The 25,914-nt window shown below is 36.0% G+C and overlaps 1 protein-coding gene and 1 long non-coding RNA gene across 8 annotated transcripts in view; both read right to left on the reverse strand.

Annotated features, from left to right (window-relative positions):
• Nucleotides 1-25,914, reverse strand: part of LOC126946807 (uncharacterized) — a 343,776-nt gene that overhangs the window by 118,939 nt on the left and 198,923 nt on the right. The window lies entirely within an intron of this gene.
• Nucleotides 1-25,914, reverse strand: part of SMARCA1 (SWI/SNF related, matrix associated, actin dependent regulator of chromatin, subfamily a, member 1) — a 76,497-nt gene that overhangs the window by 3,751 nt on the left and 46,832 nt on the right. For all 7 annotated transcript variants that reach the window (XM_050777442.1, XM_050777448.1, XM_050777447.1 and 4 more), the window contains 4 exons: nt 20,279-20,401; nt 17,828-17,960; nt 14,898-15,016; nt 14,574-14,786 (listed from right to left, as the gene is read on the reverse strand). In XM_050777442.1, coding sequence (XP_050633399.1) covers nt 14,574-14,786; nt 14,898-15,016; nt 17,828-17,960; nt 20,279-20,401 — 588 coding nt within the window. The remainder of the gene's footprint in view (nt 1-14,573; nt 14,787-14,897; nt 15,017-17,827; nt 17,961-20,278; nt 20,402-25,914) is intronic.

Below are 25,914 nucleotides of genomic sequence, written 5' to 3' on the forward strand. Positions count from 1 at the left end.
CCTAAAAATTCCATTCCCAGAAATTCATTGTAAGGAAATGAGATGTATACAAAGATTTACAAAATAATGTTTATAGCAGTGTTAAACTGGGAACTAACTAAAATTTTGGTAATCTGGAAATAGAATACACAGACACATATTATTATTATATATATACACAGAAAGAGCTAAAAGAATATTAACAACATTACTAGTCGTTAACAGCGGCTATCTCTGAGAGTAGGACTATTGATAACTTTTATTTTTCTCTTGATACTAGCCTGAATTCTCCAAATTTTCTGCAATGAACATTTAAGTCTTGGGCAATTTGTAACTTTTTAGGAACGAAAAATTGTTTAAAATTCAGTTTTATCTTTCCAAATAAAATCCAAAAAAAATGACATACAACACAGGAAATGTAAGATACAAAATAAGATCAACTATCCAGGCAAATGAATTTTAGGCTCTAAATGAAACCTGAAAGGAGGCAGAAAACCAGAGAGTCTAGCCAGAAAAAAAAATACTCATTAATGAATTATTGTTTACCTATTAAAAATAATCTAACATAATACTGGCATGTTCAAGTTTCTTGTGTATCTTCAATTACCCTGGGTTAAATAATTTACCAACAGTAACTCTGAAATTTTCCTTACTTAACAAAACAATAGTGATATCTTTAGTATGCAGACCAAATATTCTTCATAGCTTCATTCAATAACACACATACAAATTAAACAACATGTTATTCAATTTATCTATTATAGAAAGGGCTAAGTTGACCCTGATGAGATTTGATCGTTGGTTTCTAGGGAGACTAAACAGTCTTTATGTAAAGCTGATTCGTGAATCATTAAGCTATATCCTCTGGCTATTATTATTCTCAATAAGTAATAGTCGCTTGTGACTGGAGATATCTTTAGATACATACTCATGGTTCATGTGGGTGATTCGGAAAAAAAGCTAATACTTTTGAGACAGCCTCCTATGCAGGGAAGTAGAATACCTCAAAATGACTATAAATGGACTGTGTAATTAGTTCATACCTTAATTCCTTTTAACCTGTCAATAACTACTCCAGACAGAAAAATAATCTAAGACTCTAGAGAAAGACATCGAGGAATGGGCAGATATAGGTGTTACCTTCCTAGCATAGGTCATGTCATGTTCTCTATAGATAATAGCTCCATTTTTTTATTCACATGCTTCATGACTGCCTAATGCAACATACATTATCATAAACAGAACACTAGCTAAAACTAGAAGTTAAAAGGAGAAAGGCTAGATTACCAATAAAAAATGACTCATTTATTGAATAAGTGACTATGAAATGACTATGAGAAATTTCATGATGTCAAAATCACTTCTTTTTCTATAATTTCTCCTTTCATATATTCTCCTAGACTCTTGTACATCTTTATCTTCCTATTTTGTGGGGGATTACAGGGAATTGTTCATAGGACCTCAAACTGTTTCCACAATTCTATAGTCTAATTATCTCTTTCTCTCACCATTTCCCCACACTGGATTTAAAAATGAAGTTGGAGAAAAACAGCACAGAAGAGGAAAAGAGGAGATGCAAAAACAATAAAGACAACAGAAAAGAATAGGAAAATAACAAATAGAAAACTGCTCTGTAGTGTTAATAGCTGTGGCAAAAAATTCCTGTGTTCAAATGTATATGGGAAATGTTGGTTTTTTACAATGTTAAACAAATGTCTTTATGATAGGACTTCTCAGAGCTTTTAGCATTCTAATGCAGAGTGGAAATGTGAATGGTAGGATTCAGTATCATCAGCATGTCCCAACTCTATCTGAACACAGAACTCTTGTTCTGCACGTCATCTATTTGCACACCCTGGAACAACATTTGGTAGAAATCAACTTGGGAAATGTTGCACAGCATGAGTGATGAATACAGCTAAGTTAGGATCAAAGTACAGGCATATCTTGTTTTATTGCACTTCACTTTACTGAGCTTCATAGATATTGTGCTTTTACAAATTGAAAGTCTGTAGCAATCCTGCACTGAACAAGTCTATGGGTGCCATTTTTCCAAGAGGATATGTTTACTTCATGTCTCTGTGTCACATGTTGGTAATTCTCACAATATTTCAAAAATCATAATTACTGTATCTGTTACAGTGACCTGAGATCAGCGGTCTTTTATGTTACTATCATAATCATTTTGGGGTACCACGAATCACATCCACATTAGATGGCCAACTTTATTTATAAATGTTGTGTGTATTCTGACCACTCTAATGACCAGCCGTTCCCCCATCTCTCTCCCTCCCTCACACTTCTCTCTATTCCCTGAGACACAATGATATAGAAATAGGGCTAATTATAACTCTAAAATGGCCCCTAGGTGTTCAAATAAAAGGAAAAGACTTACTCTAAATTAAAAGCCAGAAATGATTAAGCTTAGTGAGGAAGTTAAGACAGGCCAAAAGCTAGGCCTCTTGAGCTAAACAACTAGCCAAGTTGTGAATGCAAAGGAAACACTCTTGGAGGAAATTAAAACTGCTATTCCACTGGAAGTATTCCCTATGAAAACCGGCACAACAGAAGGATGTCCTCTCTCACCACTCCTATTCAACACAGTATTGGAAGTTCTGGCCAGGGCAATCAGGCAAGAGAAGGAAAGAAACGGTATTCAAATAGGAAGAGAGGAAGTCAAATTGTCTCTGTTTGCGGATGACATGATTGTATATTTAGAAAACCCCATTGTCTCAGCCCAAAATCTCCTTAAGCTGATAAGCAACTTCAGCAAAGTCTCAGGATACAAAATCTATGCAATAATCACAAGCATACCTATACACCAATAATAGACAGAGAGCCAAATCATGAGTGAACTCCAACTCACAATTGCTACCATGAGGATAAAATATCTAGGAATACAACTTACAAGGGGAAGGACCTCTTCAAAGAGAACTACAAACCACTACTCAAGGAAATAAGAGAGGACACAAACAAATAGAAAAACATTCCATGCTCATGGATAGGAAGAATCAATATCGTGAAAATGGCAATACTGCCCAAAGTAATTTATAGATTAAATGCTATCCCCATCAAGCTACCCTTGACTTTCTTCACAGAATTAGAAAAAACTACTTTAAATTTCATATGGAACCAAAAAATAGCCCGTAGAGCCAAGACAATCCTAAACAAAAAGAACAAAGCTGGAGGTATCACGCTACCTGACTTTAAACTATACTACAAGGCTACAGTAACCAAAACAACATTGTATTGGTACCAAAGCAGATATACAGACCAATGGAACAGAACAGAAGCCTCAGAAATAACACCATACATCTAACCATCTGATCTTTGACAAACCTGACAAAAACAAGAAATGGGGAAAGGATTCCCTATTTAATAAATGGTATTGGGAAAACTGGCTAGTCATATGCAGAAAACTGAAACTAGACCCCTTCCTACACCTTATACAAAAATTAACTCAAGATGAATTAAAGACTTAATCATAAGACCTAAAACCATAAAAACCTTAGAAGAAAACCTAGGCAATACCATTCAGGACACAGGCCTGCGCAAAGACTTCATGAGTAAAACACCAAAAGCAATGACAACAAAAGCCAAAACTGAAAAATGGGATCTACTTAAATTAAAGAGCTTCTACACAGCAAAAGAAACTATCATCAGAGTGAACAGGCAAACTACAGAATGGGAGAAAATCTCTGCAATGTATCCATCTGATAAAGGGCTAATATCCAGAATCTACAAGGAACTTAAGCAAATTTACAAGAAAAAAAAACCAAACAACCCCATTAAACAGTGGGCAAAGGATATGAACAGACATCTCAAAACAAGACATTTATGCAGCCAACTAACATATGAAAAAAAAACTCAACATCACTGGTCATTAGAGAAATGCAAATCAAAACCACAATGAGACACCATCTCACACCAGTTAGAATGGCAATCATTAAAAAGTCAGGAAACAACAGATGCTGGAGAGGACGTGGAGAAATAGGAATGCTTTTACACTGTTGGTGGGAGTGTAAATTAGGTCAACCAGTTCCTCCAGTGTGGAAGACAGCGTGGCAATTCCTCAGGGATCTAGAACCAGAAATACCATTTAACCCAGCAATCCCATTACTGGGTATATACCCAAAGGATTAGAAATCATTCTAATATAAAGACACATGCACATGTATGTTTACTGCAGCACTGTTCACAATAGCAAAGACTTGGAACCAACCCAAATGCCCATCGATGATAGACTGGATAAAGAAAATGTGGCACATATAACCCATGGAATACTGTGCAGCCATAAAAAAAGATGACTTCATGTCCTTTGCAGGGACATGGATGAAGCTGGAAACCATCATTCTCAGCAAACTAATCCAAGGACAGAAGACCAAACACAGCATGTTCTCACTCATAAGTGGGAGTTGAACAATGAGAACACATGGACACGAGGAGGGGAACATCATACACTAGGGCCTGTTGGGGGGTGGGACACTAAGGGAGGGATAGCATTAGGAGAAATACCTAATGTAGATGCTGGATTGATGGGTGCAGCAAACCACCATGGCACATGTATACCTATGTAACAAACCTGCATGTTCTGCACATGTATCCCAGAACATAAAGTATAATTAAAAAAAAAAAAAAGTGCTACGCCACTGAACACACAAGTGATAAGAAAGTCAAACAGCCTTATTGCTGTATGGAAAAAGTTTTAGTGGTCTGGATAGATCAAACCAGCCACAACATTCACAACATTCCCTTAAGCCAAAGCCTCATTCAGAGCAAGATCCTAACTCTTCAAAATTCTATGAAGGCTGAGAGAGGTGAGGAAGGTGCAGAAGAAAAGTTTAAAGTTGGCGGAGGTTGGTTCATGAAGTTTAAAGAAAGACGCTGTTTCCGTAACATAAGAGTGCAAGGGAAAACAGCAAGTGCTGATGGAGAAGCTGCAGCAAGTTATCCAGAAAAATCTAGCTAAGATAATTGATGAGGGTGGCCACACTAACCAATGAACTTTCAATGGAGACAAAATACCCTGATATTAGATGATGATGCCATCTAGGACTTTCATAACTAGAGAGGAAAAGCGGATGCCCAGCTTCAAAGCTTCAAATGACATGTTTACTCGTTAGGGGCTAATGCAGCTGGTGACTTTAAATTGAAACCAATGCTCATTTATTATTCTGAAAAATCCTAGGGCCCTTAAAAATTATGCTAAATCCACTCTACCTTAGCTCTAGAAATGGAACAACAAAGCCTGGGGTGACAGCACTATTTATAGTATAGTTTTCTGAATATTTTAAACCCACTGTTGAGACCCTACTCCTCAAAAAAAGATTCATTTTAAAATATTATTGCTCTTTGACATTGCACCTGGTCACCCAAGAGTTCCGCTGGAGATAACATATAAGAATATTGATGGTTTTCATGCCTGTTAATACAACATTCATTTGCAGCCCATGGATCAAGGAGTAATTCTGACTTTCAAGTCATATTATTTAAGAAATACATTTTATAAGACTATAGCTGCCATAAATAGTGATTCCTCTGATGGATCTGGGCAAAGTAAATTGAAAAGCTTCTGGAAAGGATTCATCATTCTAGATGCCATTAAGAACATTTGTGATTCATGGAAGGAAGTCAAAATGTCAATATTAACAAAAGTTTGGAAGAAGGTGATTCCAATCCTCATGGACGACTTTGAGGGATTCAAGACTTTAGTGGAGGAAGTCACTGCAGATGTGGTGGAAATAGCAAGAGAACTAGAATTAGAAGTGGAGCCTGAAGATGTGACTGAAATGCTGCAATTTCATGATAAAACTTGAATGGATGAGGAGTTGCTTCTTATGGATGAACAAAGAAAGTGGTTACTTGGGAAGGCATCTACTCCTGGTGAAGATGCTGTGAACACTGTTGAGATGACAACAAAGGATTCAGAATTATACATAAAATTAGTTAATAAAGGATTGGCAAGATTTGAGAGGACTGACTCCAATTTTGAAAGAAGCTCTACTGTAACATGCTATAAAACAGTATCACATGCCAAAGATAAATCTTTTGTGAAAGGAGGAGTCAATCAATGTGGCACACTTCACTGCTGTCTTCTCTGAAGAAATTGCCACAGCCACCCCAACCTTCAGCAACCACCACCCTGATCAGTCAGCAGCCATTCACACTGAGGCAAGACCCTCCACCAGCAAAAAGATTACAACTTGCTAAAGGCTCAGATGATTGTTAACATTTTTAAGCAGTAAAGTATTTTTAATTAAAGTAAGTACTTTCTTAGACATAATGCTATTGCTCGCCTTATAGACAAAACTTGTATATGCACTGAGAAACCAAAAAATTCATGTGACTTGCTTTATTGTGACATTTGCTTTATTGTGGTGGTCTGGAACTGAACCTGCAATATCTCCAATGTGTGCCTGTGTAAAGAACCTGGGAACTAAGAACAAAGAACTTAAAATTTTTACTTAATTCCATTGACAAAAGGATCCTATAAACAATTTTTGAGCAGGAGGAGTGATGTAATCAAAAGTGTAGTATGTACTCAGAAATCTTTTCTTGATACAGATTCTCACTAGTAGTTCATAAAATCATAAAGGAAATTTTAAAAGTCATTCAGGTTGACGTTTGAATCCCTACTACTAGGTCCTTGCTAATTAGTTGTACAGCCTGTCTGAATTATTCCAATGATGCGGTACTCACTACCTCACAAGGCTGGCTATTCCAACTTTGGCGGTACTCACTACCTCACAAGGCTGGCTATTCCAACTTTGGACAAGTTAAAAATGTTCCTTTATGCAAAGCTATAATTTGCTACCTCATGGTTTCCAAAAATTGGTTCTAGGTCTAACTTTTGTAGACGTTAGAGAACAAGCTGATTTCCTCTTCCATATGACAATCTTTCACATATTTCAAGGAAGTTCCCATGCCTCTATCACAGTCACCCCTAGGTCCCCAAATACTCCTCTTTAAGGCTAAATATCCTTTCCTTTATACACCCATCCTTCACTTAACCCATTTCTTATAGAATTGTGTAACACTTGTATCAACCCTTCCTTCTAATTCTTTCCACCTTTCTTACACATACTTTTAAGCCAGGTGTTGGTACACTGTTTCTATAAAGAGCCTGACAGCACATATTTTTGACTTTGCAGACCACACAATCTCTGTCACAACTATTTAGCTCTGCCATTGTAGCATGAAAACAGCCAAAGACAATACATAAACAAATGTGTGGCCATTTTCCAAAAAAATCATACTTATGAACCCTAGAATGTGAATTTTGTATCATTTTCACATGTTGCAGCAAAATATCCTTCTTCTTTTGATTTTTTTCAACCACTTAAAAATATAAAAATCATTCTTTGCTTTCAGGCCACACAAAAACAGGTGGTGGGCCACAGTTTGCAAGTCCTGTTTTAAGCTACAGACTCAGCTTCACTTTAAACAAAATTGTGCTGCCTTGCTTCTCCATACCTTTTTAACGGTTTATGATTCTATTCAAAGCAAAGTCACTCAAGTTTCACTTTTTGAATACTAGGATATGTATCTCCACCTTTAATAAATGATGTAATGTTTGCAGTGAGCAGCACTGCCCCTTAGTGTGTGGTGAATATCAATCATCCTGGGCACTAAGTTCAAATATCCTTTGCTCCAATACTCAGCTTCAAAGCATCAATTCAAAAGGCAGAGAAAGCATCAGTAGACTTGAAGTGACTTATTGAAAGAGATTAAAGAGGATCCACATTACATTTCCTATGTACTAAAATCCCAGACACTAAGCCTACCTAAGTCTGAATGACAGAAGGTCTGTGCCTGTTATGGTTGAAAGTCAAAAGCAGCTGAATGAGCAAGGGCACACAAAAAACTCCACTCCACATTTGTGCCTCTGAATTTGTAGGTAAAGTTCTACGAGGTCAGAATTTTCTTCTACAGCTCTTAGTAAAACAAAATGGACACTGTTTCACCTTTGCTCTTTTTTAATCGATGTCTTCACCTATACATTCTGCAGTATATTTCCCAGGTTCCTAGTCACTTTTGAATCTCTATCATACTAACAAAAAGCAATGGCAGTCTATACTAAAATGCACACAGGCAATTATATGAGAGTTAATATTCAAATAAACATGTCTTACATTTCACAAACAAGTATTAAATGTTATGATGCTTTTATGTAACTGCTGCTGCTTAAGCATTGCTGTTTAGAAACTACTGTATTACTGGGCACGGTGGCTCACACCTGTAATCCCAGCACTTTAGGAGGCCGAGGTGGGCAGATCATGAGGTCAAGAAATCGAGACCATCCGGGCCAACATGGTGAAACCTCATCTCTACTAAAAATACAAAACATTAGCTGGGTGTGGTGGCACAGGCCTGTAGTCCCAGCTACTCGGGAGGCTGAGGCAGGAGAATCACTTGATCCCGGGAAGCAGAGGTTGCAGTGAGCTGAGATTGCACCACTGCACTCCAGCCTGGCAACACAGCAAGACTCCGTCTCAAAAAAAAAGAAAAAAAAGAAAATGTTGTATCACTTCCTCACAAGGTAATGCGTAAGAATAAATACCTTAAATGCACCCCGTTAGTGCATTAATTGTATCTTATGTCAGATTGTTACAACAGTTCAAGGTACCAAATCGAACACTATTGCTGCATAATAAAACACATTTATAACTGGCTATTCAAGCTTATGAATAAATAAAAGCTGCAGGGATGATAGCCAAATAAAGTCTAACCTTAGAAAAAGTTAGATTAAAGGAAAATTAAAATGAACTCCAACCCACTGGCATATCTGCTTGCATTCTATCCAAATCTGGTCCAACTGTAGGAGTCTATGGGATGGAAGCAAACTTAAATACAACAGTTCTATGCCCATTTATTCACTGAACGCCTACTCTGAGTCAAGTGCTATGCTGGTCTCTTTAAATATAACTATTAATAATTGTGGCCAGGCACAGTGGCTCATGCCTGTAATCCTGATACTTTGGGAGGCCGAGGCAGGAGGACTGCTTGAACCCAGGAGTTCAAGACCAGCCTGGGCAACACAGTGAGACCCCATCTTCACAAAAACTGAAAAGGCCAGCTGTGTGCAGTGACATGTGCCTGTAGTCCTAGCTACTTCAGAGGCTGAGGTGGGAGGTTTGCTTGAGTGCAGGAGTTTTAGGCTACAGTGACCCGTGATCATGCCACTGCACTCCAGCTGGGCAAGAGCGATAAAGACCCTATTGTTAAAAAATTAAAATTTTAATAAGAAAAGAACATTTTAGTCTTTTAAGTGCACGAGGAAGTAATAAATTCCTAAGTGCATAAATATATGTGGTTTCAAATATTTTAATTCTATAGTCAAGAAGAACCCATCAGTACATTTTACAGTTTATCAATTTTACCAATGATGTATTAATTCATATTTTTCATACTCTACTAAGAATGTAATGCTCTAAAATATCAATATTAGGCCGGGCGCAGTGGCTCATGCCTGTTATCCCAGCACTTTGGGAGATCAAGGTGGGCGGATCACTTGAGGTCAGAAGTTCAAGACCAGCCTGGCCAATATGGTGAAATCCCATCTCTACCAAAAACATTAAAAATTAGCCGGTCATAATGGTGTGCACCTGTAATCCCAGCTACTTGGGAGGCTGAGGCACAAGAATCACTTGAACCCGGGAGGCTGAGGTTGCAGTAAGCCGAGAAAAAAAAAATTAGCTGTTATCACACAATTAAGTACTAACATGGAAATTAAAAATCATGAGTAGCTGTCTTTCCTTATGAAATTTTCCTAGACTACACTCCATAAGCAGCAAAAAGAAGTGTTACTGTGACTATAGAACAAGTTGGCAATTTTTTAATTTGACTGTCATTTTTCTAAAGTATCTGTAAAGAAAATCCATTTCTGACTGGACTGATAATTTATAAAATATCCTGTGCTGAACCAATAACCTAATTAATATTTAATACCTCCTGATAAGCCAAAAACAGGGAGGTTAATAAAGAGCCAAAGCAGTATTTTCTAAAAAGTATTTTTTTCCTACAATTCTAATGGAGAATGTCATTTTCTTACCTTTTAAATAGAAAACACTTTCATTTATAATAAAGCTGTGATTTGAAGACAAGCAGTAATAACAAAATTTTTATTACATTGTATACCACAGTATGTGATTCTCTTTCTGAGATGCTATCAGAAAAATGCATTGAAACTACTACAACAGACGGGGTAATTGTAATGACTAATTACTAATACTCGGATTCAACTCTAATATATACAAGGCCACAGGCAATGTACACACAAGCTCTTGAGCTGGCTGGAAAAGGAAAAAGCTCCCCAGAGGTTAAAAGGTAAGATTTTTTTTTAAAACTAAAATTAAGAGTCAAAGCAACCCTGCAAATAATACAATAAATGGTTCTATCAAGAAAAGTTCCTTATTTCAGAGAGTTAAATTCTGCTTTTTCTACTTTAAGTACTTAGAAAGATCTAAGAAGGTACAAAGAAATACTGATTGAATTTTGGGTACTCTTTCCACATGTCCTTTGCAGTAAACTGACTAACGTGCTAGATCTTTTGGACCTCTCAGATTCTTCTCGAATCTCCCAGTCACGTTTAGTCTGTCACTAAATGAACAGAGACACTCTCCTGACATTCCTAAAAGAAGTGGCAAGAAAATTAAGCTAATGTTGGTAAAGGAACTGGCAAGCATTATATAAAACGTACCATATAAATACAAAGTATTACTTCCTCTTATGGTTATTTGGTAAAGGTCCTTTTAACTCTGATAGTTTTTGACTATCCTAAGACTATGACCTCATTCTAAGATGGTTTTCTTAGAAAGAAAATGGTAGGGCAATTCATATGCTCTGAGCTTAAAAAGCTAAGTTGATCATATCCTTCCTACTTGTTTATGTAGTTCAATAGAGACTGATTACTTACTTAAAGACCACACAAATTCTCAGAGAAAGAAATCACAATCCTTTTAGTACAGAGAAATTGAACTGAAACTCATTTTCTCTTTTGTATAGCTAGCATTTTTTAATGAAAAAGAGCCTCAAAGAAATCTGCAACCTTTAGCTGAAGCCTTTCAAAGTGAGTCATATTTAGAAGCGGAAGTTCGTGCCTTTAAGCACTTTATGACTGTTAGTTAAGTCAGAAGCCATGAATTCAGTACTTTGAGATCTCTGAATAAAATATAACTATCAAGGTTTCTACTTTTTATAAGATGCATTTCACACTATTCATGTCTCTAAGAAAGAAAAGGGTCATCTTTAAGCAAGATCATTTTTAAAGGTATCTTTAGTAAGCTAAGTTCAATCATTAGTAAGATTTTCATTTGAACACAGTGACACACTCACATATCAAATTACATTCTCTGTAGTTCTAAGACGGGATTTTTCAGTGAAACAACTTCTTTGTATTTCAGAAATCACAAGTGCCTCTTTCAAAGGGGGCAGTTTCTCTTCCCAGATTGTGAATGTGATTCACTATACAGAACAGTTATTAAAAATGAAAGGGGAAAAGAAGATCATCAATGACCATCAATCCATCTCTATAATTTCCTAATTGTTGATATTATCATGAAATATTCTAAAAAGAAGTTCCAAATGTATGTGTATTTTAAAATATATTATTTATACTCTAAATCCAGAATTATAAGCAAAAATTATCCATTAACTAGAAGGGAAATAAAAATTTAATAGAAAAAAATAATAAATAAAACTTTTCAATTAAAATATTTAAATACAAAATAAACTATTGCAGGTTTTTGAAGATTGTTCAGAAATAATAAATTCCACTTTCTAGAAGGTAATTGAAGACAGAAATGTCTTCATCTTTAACAGACAAAAAAAGATTTCATTTTATGATCATTTAAATAGTTAATATGTGCTTTTTAGAAAATATACTTGAGATTTAAATTTCTCGGTAAAGAAAGAGTACAGAGGTAAATGTTTTGTAAAAAGAAGATGGAGGAAAAGCAGATTTTTTACAAGGGAGTTCAGAGACATCTAGTGGTTGGTAATATTATACTGGATATTTTTCTTAGAAAATAAAATAAGGTTATGTAGTTCCACAGTTGTGTTCACATTATAAACAGTATAAGATTTTCCTTGCAGTTTGAATGCGTTTCGTCCTACTGGTTTAATGATTCCAGAAACTGAAAACAGCATTAAGCTCTCAATCTTTTAAAAAAAATAGCAAAATATCACTGAAATAAAAACTCAAAATTCAATAACTATTCTATCACAGAAAAGGGTATGTTTGTTCTAAAACATGATTAACTGACAAATGCAGCTAGGCATTTGTCTTTTACAAGCTGTTAGTGGTGCTCTAAATTAAATCATTACATGTATAAAACCCCAAATGGCTAAAAGATTTATCCCGCATGGCTTTTAAAAGGAGTTCTCTGCTAAACATAGTCATAGATTCACCGTGCTAAAAGGGACCTTAAAAGGCCAAGTAACACCGCCAATGTCTTCAGAGAGTCAAAATAGAATTCCACTTTCAAAGGCTGATGAAAAGCTATTCTACATTGTTCTTCAATAATCTATTTCAATGACCCAAAGAACCCTATAAAACAACTCTCCCCTATATCTAACCTCAGTCCTTCATGTTACAGATTACCTATCTTTTTTATTCTTTTCTTAATTCTTCCTACTGTATCTTGCTAACATATATATCTTTTCATAGTCTTTTGTACAAGTATAGCACTTTACACTTACCCCTATTAAATGTCATGTTTGCTGGGCGCGATGGCTCATGCCTATAATCCCAGCACTTTGGGAGGCCGAGGCGGGTGGATCACATGAGATCAGGAGGTTGAGACCAGCCTGGCCAACATGGTGAAACTCCGTCTCTACTAAAAATACAAAAGTTAGCTGGACGTGGTGGCAGGCGCCTGTAATCCCAGCTACTCGGGAGGCTGAGACAGGAGAACTGCTTGAACCTGGGAGGTGGAGGTTGCAGTGAGCCGAGATTGCACCACTGCACTCCAGCCTGGGTGACAAGAGTGAAACTCCGTCTCAAAATAAATAAATAAATGCCTACATACATACCAAAATAAATAAATAAATAAATGTTGTGTTGCTAGATTCAACTGACCCATCATTCCAACTGCTCTAGTTCCTTCTGGATCATGGCTTGGTCTAAAATGTCTGCTAGCTCTCCAAGCATACGCCATTCATAAATTTGATGGACATATTCCACACACTCTAAATTTTTGTTAGAGTTTTAACAAATATGTGATCTTCTAAAGCACCTGCCAAAATTAATGTCTTCACTACAGTAACCCAGATTTTTCCTTTCTTTTTATTCAACTTGAACTGAAAACATAAAGTGAGTCAAGCAAAATATTAAGCATTGTTTCACACTCAGTCCCAACTTTTAGACAAAAAGATATTTATGACAGGTAGCAGCTAAGAAAAATGTATCCTATTTTATGATTAGTCACAAAAATATTGTTTGGATTGTTAGTTTCTGGTTGCTTTTAATTCTTAGGCTGCATAAATCTACTTTTGTCTTAATTACCTTGGCTGATAAAAGATTAACAATGTCAACATTAAAAATGTATTACATGTATTTCAAAATCATCGTGAACACCACTGCTAAGTAGGACTAGAATAGGAACACAATTCGCATTAGAAAGTAATGGAGGAAATCACATAAGCTAAAATAAAATATCTCTTCAACTTAAATATTCTGTTTCCTAAAAAAAAAAAAACTCAACTCAGGCAACAACTCCTTTTCATTGAAAGCCCATCTTTAAGTCACTCACATAGTCTCAAGTATAATCTGCTTAATTACAAATGGGAAAATATACCTCTAAAGTGGAGAGCTCTGAAGATCAGCACATTAACAAGTGACCAAACTTAGCATCACCAACAGTGTGACAACATGACATAATGTGCCTTCTGATGGAATGCAATAAAAAATACATAACATCACTTCCATAGCACTCTTGCCAAATATGTTGAACCTAAATCTTACAATGAGTAATGAGGCAAATCCACAATGTGGGACATTCTACAAGACAGCTAGCCTGGACACCTTTAAAAAGTCATGATCACGAAAACCAAAAAGTTGTGGATTAGAAGAGATTAAAGAGACCCAACAACGAAATGCAATGTGTGAAACTTGTAGGATCATCAATTTTAAAAAAACAGCTATAAAGAGCATTTTGGGGACCACTGGAAAATCTTACACATGGACTGTATACTAAATGACATTACTGAATCAATGTTTTCAGGTGAGACTGTGGTTATGTAAGAAAATGTCATTATTCTCAGGAGATATATGCTTAAGTATTTAGAGGTGAACACTCACATTGTCAGTAATTTTCAAATGGTTCAGAAATATAGTTAAGTATACTTATAAATATAAACTATAGATATGCATTTCAGAATATAGAATATAGATGCCCCCATATTTTTAATACAAAGTATAGATTCTACAGGTATGTATAGGTGCTGCATATGTATACATATATATACAGAGAGAGAGAAAGAGAGAGCACCAATGTGCCAAAATGTTAATTGAAGAATCTAGGTGAAGGATATATGACGTCTGAAATTTTTCAAAATACAAAGTTGGAGGAAATCGGTAAGAAAGGAATACATACCATGGCAGTCCTAGACTTGATAAACCAGTCAAATCTAAACTGGGGAGCATTTCGTACACACTGTCTTAATTCTTCATATACATTTTCTCTATCAAAGCCCATTTTGTGTAACATACAAATCAAGAATCTATCTTCTTCCTCAGTATAGTTCTTTCCTTTGCTGGTTCCATATTGAATGCGCAACTGATGAAATGGAGCCTTGTATCTTGCAATCTGTGTATTTAAACAAAATAGTGCTTTTAATTGAACGTGCAGTAAGAAGTCAAAGCTGACCACCATATCAATTAAGACGATCTAATAATAATTTGACATAAAATATAGTACTTTGGCATCCAGGGCTTTCTTGATACTGATCCTTCGTTGAATTCTTGCTTCTCCACGTTCAATTTGAGCCATAATTTTCTCAATGTCTTGTAATTCATTGCAACGTTCCCAAAATACAGCTGAAAAACAGAGTTATTTCTTTACAATCCTATTATTTAAGCAAATAAATCCAAGGAATTGTAGAATAAGGAATTAATGGGAAATAATGCAGTAAGCTTGTACTTCTTAAAATTAAGATTCACATTCATCTTATATATATAATATGTTCAATTATTAAATACTACTAACTTTTCACTTAAAAATAAGACCTCAACAAGGTTTTAGGCTAGCAATGTTCCCTTCATGAAATAGTATGGAATCTTATGATCCATCCCAAATGACTAGGATTTCAAAAGATGGTGCAGACACTGATGTAAGATAGGCTTTTTACTCAAACATGATAGAAAAGGGACCAAACACATAAAGTGACACAGGAGAGAGCAATATATAAACTGTGAATATAGCTTCCTAGCATGCAAAAACAATTATGGGCCGGGCGCAGTGGCTCACACCGTAATCCCAGCACTTTGGGAGGCCGAGGTGGGCAGATTGCCTGAGGTTGGGAGTTTGAGACCAGCCTGGTCAACCTGGTGAAACCTAGTCTCTACTAAAAATATGAAAATTAGCTGCGCATGGTGGTGCGCGCCTGTAATTCCAGCTACTCGGGAAGCTGAAGCGGGAGAATTGCTTGAACCCGGAAAGTGGAGGCTGCAGTGAGCCAAGATCACGCCATTGCACTCCAGCCTGGGTGACTGAGTGACACTCTGTCTCAAAAACAAACAAATAAACAAAAAAACCAAGCTATTATGAACAGATTGTTCAAATTTTTTCTATGGAGCAGCCATTTCTCCTGAAATTGTCATTTGCTTTTGGAATCACTCAGTAATCATCTTACGGTATTTCCAATGACCAATAGTGTGTTTTTAAACTTACTTGGAATACCCTTTTATCATTATTAAAAAAAAAAAAAAAAAAAACCTCATTGGGATTTTAATTGCATACACACTGAAAAATACTTCAAGTCACTCAACCAGATTTTATAGATGAGCCAAATAATCTGGCTGTATTAATATGTCACATCTTATGACTTCAATGAAAGGCCTTTTAATGACATACTCCACATCCTCAAGCTTTTCATTTTTAGAGCCTATCAAGAAAGGTATGTGAGCACTCTGATTTTTATAAGCACCTGTGTTCATTTATTCATTCACTCAATCATTCAACAGATATTTAAACAACTGCTATGTACAAGATACTGTATATTCAAGGGTGGCCAATTGTATACATTTCTTCTCTTACTGTAACCAACTACAACAAACTCATTGCAATGTCCCCACCCTGTGACATGGCCCCCAACCTGGCAGGCAGCAATTAAATAGTCCTGAGCTAGTCATGCCACCTGGCCTGGTGTCAAATTTGAAAGAATGTCTGACAGGACAATCTTTTTAAATCACATTTTTTCTTGCAACTTCACACACACTGATGTTATCTCCCTGCCTATCTTCTGAAGAAAATTCTTCTTAAAAATCTCTCTGCACATACCCTTTTACATTCTTTTCATTCAACTCTTGATGCTAAAATTTCTCTCTTCAATCTATTTTTTCCCCTAAGCCTCCAAATGCCCTAAATTTATGTGCTAAATGTTCAGAGTAATAGTAATGTCATGCTGGTATCAAGGAAAAGGAAGTTCATAAACTTAATGTTATATGTAATAAAAACTCAATACAACTGACCTCTAAAGTCCCCCAGAAGACCCTTTTAGATTTCCAGAAGAAAAAAAAATCTCTCTACTTAAATCTGGATTTCTTCAAGCACTAGCATGCTAGATAAATTAAAAGCTGTTCCTAGCCATTATTAATCTTTAGTATATTTATTGTTACTGTAATATTTCTTTCCTACTATTGCAAAAACAGAATTTCAGTGGTTAGGTTAAATAGATTTGGGGCAGGGGCTATCATAGAAACTTAAACCTACTTTGTAAACTTAAACCTACTTTGCCATTGTTTCAATGACAAAAAATGCTCCAGATTCTAAACATCTTGTTTCAAATTATAATTTTAAGAGCTGAACCTATTTGGAAGTTAGAAAAGTCCTATATACTACATATAGAAAACTTGCTAGACATATTTACCTATTTTTAATAAGATTTCTGGATAGCTAAACACGAGGAGGTTTCTGGAGGGTGGCATGCCCAGGGAGGGCACTGAAGCGCTGCGCCCCTTGGCCCATACCTTGCCCTACACGCTTCATCTGTATCCTTTGCAATATCCTTTATAATAAACCAGTAAGTGTAAAAAAATCCATATGCTTCAGCAGCTACACTGATTCTGGTCGAGCTCAACAACACAGGTGAGTAAGAGAGGGAGACGATTCGAGGACCAGTTAACAGATTGATTAAAGCAACCTTTTCAGCTCTATGCCCACTAGCCTCAAGTTAATGGGACCCACAGGAACTCTCTGGAAAAGGCTGGAACTCTGAGGGTGTTTGAGCATCTAAATGGGCCTGACGGGAACTCTCTACATTAAGGACGACCTAGAAAGAAAGGCATGAATTCAGTCCACTGAATATGAATCTCAGAACTGAACCAGAAGAGGACCAAATTCCAGAGGTGGGAAGGTGGGAAACTAATTTTGTCAATGCTTATCCAATAGCCACCCTTGTTTTATCGAGCTTTATTTGGCTCTTTTAGCTAGGTGATAGAAACAACAGCCGTCAGTTTGTTAGGATAAATCTTATAATCTTTTCATAGAAATACAAGTACAGTTTATACTCTCATCTATGTCTTATTCATAAAAGTTTAAAACATCTCTGAACAAAGGTACAATTAAACTGGTGCTACATAAATGAATAACGTTAAAATACAACACCATGTTTCAAATTATATACAAACCTGAATACTCCATGACCTCCTCAGGGGATTTGCCCTCTACCTCTCGAGCTATGTTATCAATGTCATCTCTTCCATATTTCTCATTAGCTTTAATAAACTGGTTAAAATCTCGTTTAGTCCAGTTTGTGAAACCCTGTGAACAAAAAGTTAAGCATTATCAATAGAGGTTAAATTAATAAATCCATTTATTGTCCTATTTACTTCTATACAATGATACATTTTAAAACACTTTAAAAGACTTAAAATGTTTCTCCTCATAAAATTGCACATATTTTATGTTGGAATCAAAAGTTGAGTGAGAGTTGTTACAGAAATAACTGCTTTTCTATTACAAAGAGAATGTAATCCTCTCCAAGTACTTAAAGTTGATATATAGTTCTAAGATTTTCTGTAGTTTTTAATTTCATATTTTATAGATGCCTACTACATTAAAATACAAATGCATGAAAATAAAAATGCTAATATAAATGCTGAAGTCGTGATATTCTAGTACTTCAATGATTTTTTTCACAGATCTGTTCCCATGTAAATTAAGAGAGAGAAATGTAGATACACTAAATCAAAAGAACACTGAGAATAACCAAAAGAGAATGCAAAAAAAAAAAAAATTCTAACTCTTTACATCATTCTGAACTAGTGGGAATAAATAATTTCTGTTCTAAATTATGTTCCTAAATAGAACTTCTACAAGCAGAATGTTATTGGAGCCACTCAATTTCTTTACTAAAACATAAAACACTTTAGCCAGTGTTTTAAATTCCCTTGGCATTATTAGCATGTCTGTGAAGTCACAAGACCAAGAATTTGTTTTCCACTCCTCGAGTCCCAACTCACATAAATGTGATACTCTAGACATTGCAAAACTCTATCCCTGGCTTTTAGTCGATAAAGATTTCAGATGACCCCACATTTTGTTCCTATGTACTGCCATGGTTTTTGAAAAAGATTAATTATTTAAGGTAGCAGAGAAGGACAAAAATGAATTCATCTACTAGGAGGGGCAGAAAACTGATTATATTTCTAATCACAAACTAAAATATTATCTCAGTTGAGATTGTATATTCATGTTATACCATACATTCACAATATACTCCAAGCCATGTAGCATTCTAAAGCCATAACTTCACTTTTGCATTCAGGAAATACATTTTGAAAACAGAAGATGAATATTTAAATGTTTTATTTTATCCTGTGGTAAGTTCTAATATTCAGCCATCTGCAATTATATTTTCAAACTAAACTTTATTACTTCCAGGCATTTGGTTCAAAAACTTATGAATGTAATTTGTGAAAATCCAATACACATACAACAAAATTACATGTTACAGCAAAGACCTATATAATAAATAACATATAAATATAAAAACTATCTTTCAATAATTAATGCAGAGAATTACCTGCTATTATGCATTGCACATTGTTCAAAATTTGTTGAATAAATAAATCTTGCTGGCAACCCTCTATACTAAAGTAATGTCTTACAAGTACACATTTTGGCTTTCTCAAGCCTTCTGTGCTGAAATTCTTTTTACCTTCTATAGTTTATTTTAGAAGTAGAACACTCGTAAAACTCGTTATAGCAATAGTAACTTGAAAGCATTAATATTTTGTTCAAATGGAAGCCTTTCTAATTTAATAATTGTTATACAATGATCACCTTAAAAAGTTTCAGAAATATCATTGCATGAAAATTCTAAAAAAAAATAAAAATAATTTTGAAAATTATGAAATTATTCTATTAATAAAAAATTAATGGAATATAACTTCTGGAGACAATTCACATCTATAAACAAAAGAAATTTAAATTTTCAAGAATATGCTAATAACAGGCTTGGCCCGTTGGCTCACACCTGTAATATCAGCTGCACTTTGGGAGGCCAAGGTGGGCGGATCACTTGAGGTCAGGAGTTTGAGACTAGCCTGGCCAACATGGCAAAACCCCATCTCTACTAAAAACACAAAAATTAGCCAGGCACGGTGGCGGGTGCCTGTAATCCCAGTTACTCAGGAGGCTGGGGCAGGAGAATCGCTTGAACCCGGGAGGTGGAGGATGCAGTGAGCTGAGATTGCACCACTGCACTCCGGCCTGGGTGACAGAGCAAGACTGTCTCAAAAAACAAAAAAGAATATGTTAATAACTACTGTCTATCAGAATTCAAATGTGGATTCACTGACCTTATTACAATTGGCAAAATGTGTGTCATATTGCTAATACTTTACACTTATATTTTGCATATACATACTACCCAGTATTTCCAAAAGGGCATATTCTATAAGATCAATTTTTAAAAATAGGGATTTTGGTCTAAACATGTTTACAAAATAGCCCTGAGTTTTGCTGGTGTGTCAAACTAGGATACTAGGCCCATACAAAAAAAATTAAGTGTGATCTGTATTTTCTTTTTTTCTATCGATTGACTGTAAATATTTCAGCCATTGAAAATACTTTACTTGGGTGAGAAGTTTTTCCTTTTCTTCAGTCTCTTCTGGTGTAAGAGGTTCAGCTCCATCAATCTTTTTTTGCTCTTCTCTTTGAGCCAGAGCTGGATTTGGGATATCAGGATTCCTTGGGACCTATAAATCAAGAGACAAACTAAGAGTAAACTGACGAGAAAAATTAATTACTAAGGCTGTATATACACAGCCTTATCAATCTTTAGAGTTATTTCAAGAGTAAACAATATAAAATCATAGTCAGAATGACACATGGTCCTCTCCACATTTCTGCTACCATGATCCTATTGAAGTAAAAACCATTATTGTGCCACATGATATTCCATAGTTAAAACTCATTAGTAAATGCCACATTAGATTTCAGATATGATTATACTCTGGAACAAAGTCTATCCTTATACTATTGTAATATACAGAACAAACAAAAAGTTTGGCAGTAAAAAGAAAAAAGAACCCATATTACCCTGGCAACACAGAGCAGAATGGAGAAGTGGCAATGCACCTAAACATTACATCCAACAGTCTGATCAGTTCAATGTGCAAAAAGAAAGGAGTGCTTTTATTGCCTGAGAAGGTATGTAAGGGGAGAGAGCATTTTTACATAAAATCGAAAGTTTGGAAAACATAACAGGATAATGAAGAAAAAAGAAGAAACAGAGAATATAAGAGGGAAGGGTATAGTAGAGCACACAAATAGCTATGATAGGACCAGTGGTCAAGGAGGGGAAAGACTAACAACAGCAGTGACCAACAGAAATCATATATGGTGTTTTGGGCACAGAACTGAAAATACAGTGACAACTGAGAACAGAACTCAAGTTCAAAAGATGAGGACAGAAGCTCAGCTCTCCAAGAAAGCAAGCTGCCACCTGTATCTCAAAACTGTAGCCTGCAGAGCCTCAGTGTATCACAGTGAGCATATACAACCAGTGTGGTTCAGCAGTATGGGGCTGAACTATACTGTGTGTATGGAGGAACAAATGAAGCCTCTCAGCCTAAAGCCTGATATCATCGCTATGTGCATCTGCAGCTACAAGGAAGCACATTGATTTAAGAGGGCAAGTACATAACATGTGTACTACACTTTATAGCATTCCATTAAACATGAAAATAAAAGGGCTGGCAGTAAGCCTTCCACTGCTTGAAATGCACACATATCACAAATGACTCATTCCCTAGGGGCATCTGGTAGTCATGGTTTTACTACCCTGTAATTATAATACATATTAGAGTGCATTTTTCTCATTGTTGTATGTATTTCATAGAGTTTAGAACTATATCATTGCAACTTAAAAATAACCTTTAAACAATAACTATTAAGGACAATAGTTCTTCAAGTATAAAACCTAACTGAGCATTAAAAAGAAATACTGAGAAAGTAGACTCACCTGTAATCATCAGTATCAGGCAATCAAATTAGCAGGTATTGACTAAATGTCTATTACGTAGAACTATCATAAGTATTGACTGGAATATAACTATAGGTTTTATCCCTTATCCCAAATGTTTCAGACCAGAAGTGTTTCAGATTTCAGATTTTTGGGGGGGTTGGAATATTTGCATTACACTTATCTGTTGAGCATTTCTAACTTGAGAATCCGAAATCAAAAAAAATGCTCCAATGAGCATTTCCTTTGGGTGCAATGTCAGGGCTCAAAAGGTTTTGGATTCTGGAGCATGTCAGATTTCAGATTTTTGAATTAGGGAAACTCTACCTATATTAGATATGGTCCTTGCCCACAAGGAGCTCACAAACTAGTTGTGGAATTTTGAGCTGTACCTTAAGGACTCTAAGGATTTGGGGAGATGGAGAAGGAAGAAAGAATATTCTAGGCTAGGGCAGTATGAGCAAAAACATGAAGGCAGAAATGTGCGGAAGGCACACATAGGGTTTATGTTGAAAAGAGATAAGAAACAAGGCCAGGTAGAGACAGATTTACAGGGTCTTAAAACTACACAGAAGGTTCTGCAGACTTTTGAACAAGGGAGTGAAGTATCAAAATGTAGCGTTTTTACCTGTAAGCCTTCTGCTGAATGGACTGAAGTGGGGAAGCGACTGACAGGTAAGAGAACCTGCTGAACTATCATAATCTAGAAATGAGGCATGATCATCTGGACTACGATGGTGGCAAACGGAAATGGAAAAGAAGGTGTACATTTAAAATGAAATGTAGCCCAGTCATAGCATGATTAAAAACAACTTCTCTTCAGTAGCTAAACCCAGTGTTAAAATTACAGGCATACCAGCAATTCCATTCCTAAGTATTTACGCAAAGAAAGGAAAACGTTATCTATACAAAGACTTTGACAAGATTCTTCACAGTAGCTTTACTCATCATAGCCAAAAGCCAGAAAACAGCCCAGATGACCATCAAGAGAATGGATAAGCAAACTGTGGCCTATCCATACAATGGAATAGGGGTTCTACAATCAAAAGGAAAGAGCCACACAGATACATGGGACAACATGGCTGAATCTCTAAAACATTATGCTAAGTGAAACAAGCCTTATACATATGGTATGATTCCATTTATGTGAAATTCTAGAACAAAACTTAAAAATCTAATCTATGGAGGGAAAGATGAGAACAGTGGTTGCATCTGAGGAGTGCATATGGTCACTGGGAAGAGGCACTTTCTAGGGTGACAGTAATGGTCTATAGCTTTATAGGAGGAGTTCAAGTTACATAAGAGTATGCATTTGTGAAAAAACAATGAATGGTACACTTAAGGTTTATATATTTCACTCTATGTAAATGTTACTTTAAAAAATCATAAACAAAATATGACTGGCTAATGACATGCATGTTGAAGTGTTTCTGGGTAAAATGTACTTATGTCTGCAACTTTGAGATGCATAATGATAAGATAAACACCCATATGATAGAGGGCCAGATAAATGGAAAAATAGGTGAAAAAGCAAATACGATAAGATGTAAACTGTCAAATATATGTGGTGTATATATGGGTGTTCACTGTACAATTATTTCAACATTTTTTTATTTTTAAAAATCCTTCATAATTTTTTTTAAAAAAGTACAGATACAGCTTTAAAAATGAATAGACCTCTTAAATTCCTGGTATGTGAAATTACTTTGATTTCAAATTTTAATTTTAATTGAAAGAAATCTCTTTGATCTTAAGATATTCTTCTCTTAAATATTTTCAAAATTTCCATGTCCAACAAACTATATTTTTAACAAAATGAAAATATTTTATAAACATCTAATTTATGACAGAAAATAGATAATATACCCACATAAAATAAAATAAAAATGCTTATTCCCATGCAGACATCCCCATACTAAAAACTTCCCCTTTCAACTTCTAATACAAGCAAAATCAGAATATTTTATAAAACCATTGGATTTTAGGATCCACTGCAATTTATGCTATATCCAGTGGTCATATTAATTAACATAGCAAAACAAGAATGACTTCATGAAAGCTTTGTTTGCTATTTTAATTCTAGAAAATACTCAAATAGCTGCTAAAATGTTTAGAATTAGAAAAGGCTCAAATTTTCTAAATTCCTATATCTCCCGCTGATATGGTTTGGCTGTGTCCCCACTCAAATTTCATCTTGAATTGTAGCTCCCATAATTCCCATGTGTCATGGGAAGGACCCAACGGGAGGTAATTGAATCATGGGGGCAGGTCTTTCCCATGCTGTTCTCGTGATAGTGAATAATTCTCATGAGATCTGATGATATTATAAAGAGGAATTCCCCTGCACAAGTTCTCTCTTCCCTTCTAACATGGAGGATGTGACTTACTCCTCCTTGTCTTCCGCCACAATTGCGAGGCCCCCTGAGTCATGTGGAACTGTGAGTCAATTAAACCTCTTTTCTTTATAAATTACCCAGTCCCGGGTATGTCCTTATCAGCAGTGTGAAAACAGACTAATACACCTCCTATAAAAAAATCTTAATAGTCATTATTTTAATAAGACATATTTTTTTTGCCTCATGAGGTTCATATCAGCATTAAGCTTCCTGGAATGATTTCAAAGTGCTACATTATAAATTAAGCAGATAGGCCAGGCGTGGTGGCTCACACCTGTAATCCCAGCACTTTGGGAGGTCAAGGCGGGTGGATCACTTGAGGTTAGGAGTTCAAGACCAGCCTGGCCAACATGGTGAAACCCCGTATCTACTAAAATTATAAAAACTAGCTGGGTGTGGTGATGGGTGCCTGTAATCCCAGCTACTCGGGAGGCTGAGGCAAGAGAATTGCTTGAACCCAGGAGATGGAGGTTGCAGTGAGCTGACACAGTGCCGCTGCACTCCAGCCTCAGCGAGACAGTGAGACTCTGTCTCAAAAAAAAAAAAAAAAAAAAATTAAGCAGACAAATTACAGACCAATAGTACTGAATAGATAACTAGGAGGTATTTAAAGTCTTCATACTCTATGTCTCATTATGATCTCCAGCAACACAATATATAAAAAGTTATCTTTCTAAAGGAAAAATCTCAATTATTATTTGGATTTCTAGTCAGATGCTAAGGAATTCGTGATTAAGAACTGTATTCCATGAAGTAGTGAAAAATTTTTTTGGCCTTGTTTCTTAGGAGTAGTTTAGCAAGCATTGCATAGAAAATATGGAATACTGAATTAAATGTGACACCACACAAAATAAAAGCAGTAACCTGAAATCAGCTCACATTTTAGTTCTACCACTGAAAAAATAGGTGGCCCACAATGACACATTACCAAAACTGACAAAGATTATGGAACTTTCTCCATTTATCAAATGTTTATATTTGTCCCTCAAGAATTTTTTATTGGGGATAAATGTTAGAATGTTCTACAGCTTTATTAAGCTTCAAATGTGGCAAAACTCTTGCATTCCAGGTGTTAGACTCAATGGAATGTCCAGATATTCTGGATTTTTTATGCTGCAATTGAAAGTTCAATTAAGTCATCCTCTTCCAATATAAAGGTTTTAGTGACCAAGTGATTGCATGCATTAAATAACAACTCCTTTAAGTCGAAAGAGCAATGAAGCTTTTGAATATGCCTAAGGTCAAAGCCTAGATAACAGCAAGAATAGGCACATCATGTACTGCTGTCCACCAAGTGGTTAGGGCAAAACAAATACTTCTCTCACCTTCAAATAAAACAAAACTCTTTAACTCCAGATCTTATTATCAGCAATATTGCTGTGACCTTGTGCTGAATATGAGGGTGGGAAAGGGGGAGCAAAATAGAAAATAAAAATGCAAATAACCGGCCGGGCGCGGTGGCTCAAGCCTGTAATCCCAGCACTTTGGGAGGCCGAGGCGGGTGGATCACGAGGTCAGGAGATCGAGACTATCCTGGCTAACATGGTGAAACCCCGTCTCTACTAAAAATACAAAAAACTAGCCGGGCGTGGTGGCGGGCGCCTGTAGTCTCAGCTACTTGGGAGGCTGAGGCGGGAGAATGGCGTGAACCCGGGAGGCGGAGCTTGCAGTGAGCCGAGATCACGCCACTGCACTCCAGCCTGGGAGACACAGAGAGACTCCGTCTCAAAAAAAAAAAAAAAAAAATGCAAATAACCAGGAAGTACAAGGAAACCACTCTCTACCAACTGCTTCAAAACTTGTGAGCCCTTCACTAGCCCCACTCCAAATCACAACAGAATAAGCCTTT

This window comes from Macaca thibetana, chromosome X (assembly GCF_024542745.1).
Source record: "Macaca thibetana thibetana isolate TM-01 chromosome X, ASM2454274v1, whole genome shotgun sequence".
Lineage (NCBI taxonomy): Eukaryota > Metazoa > Chordata > Mammalia > Primates > Cercopithecidae > Macaca > Macaca thibetana.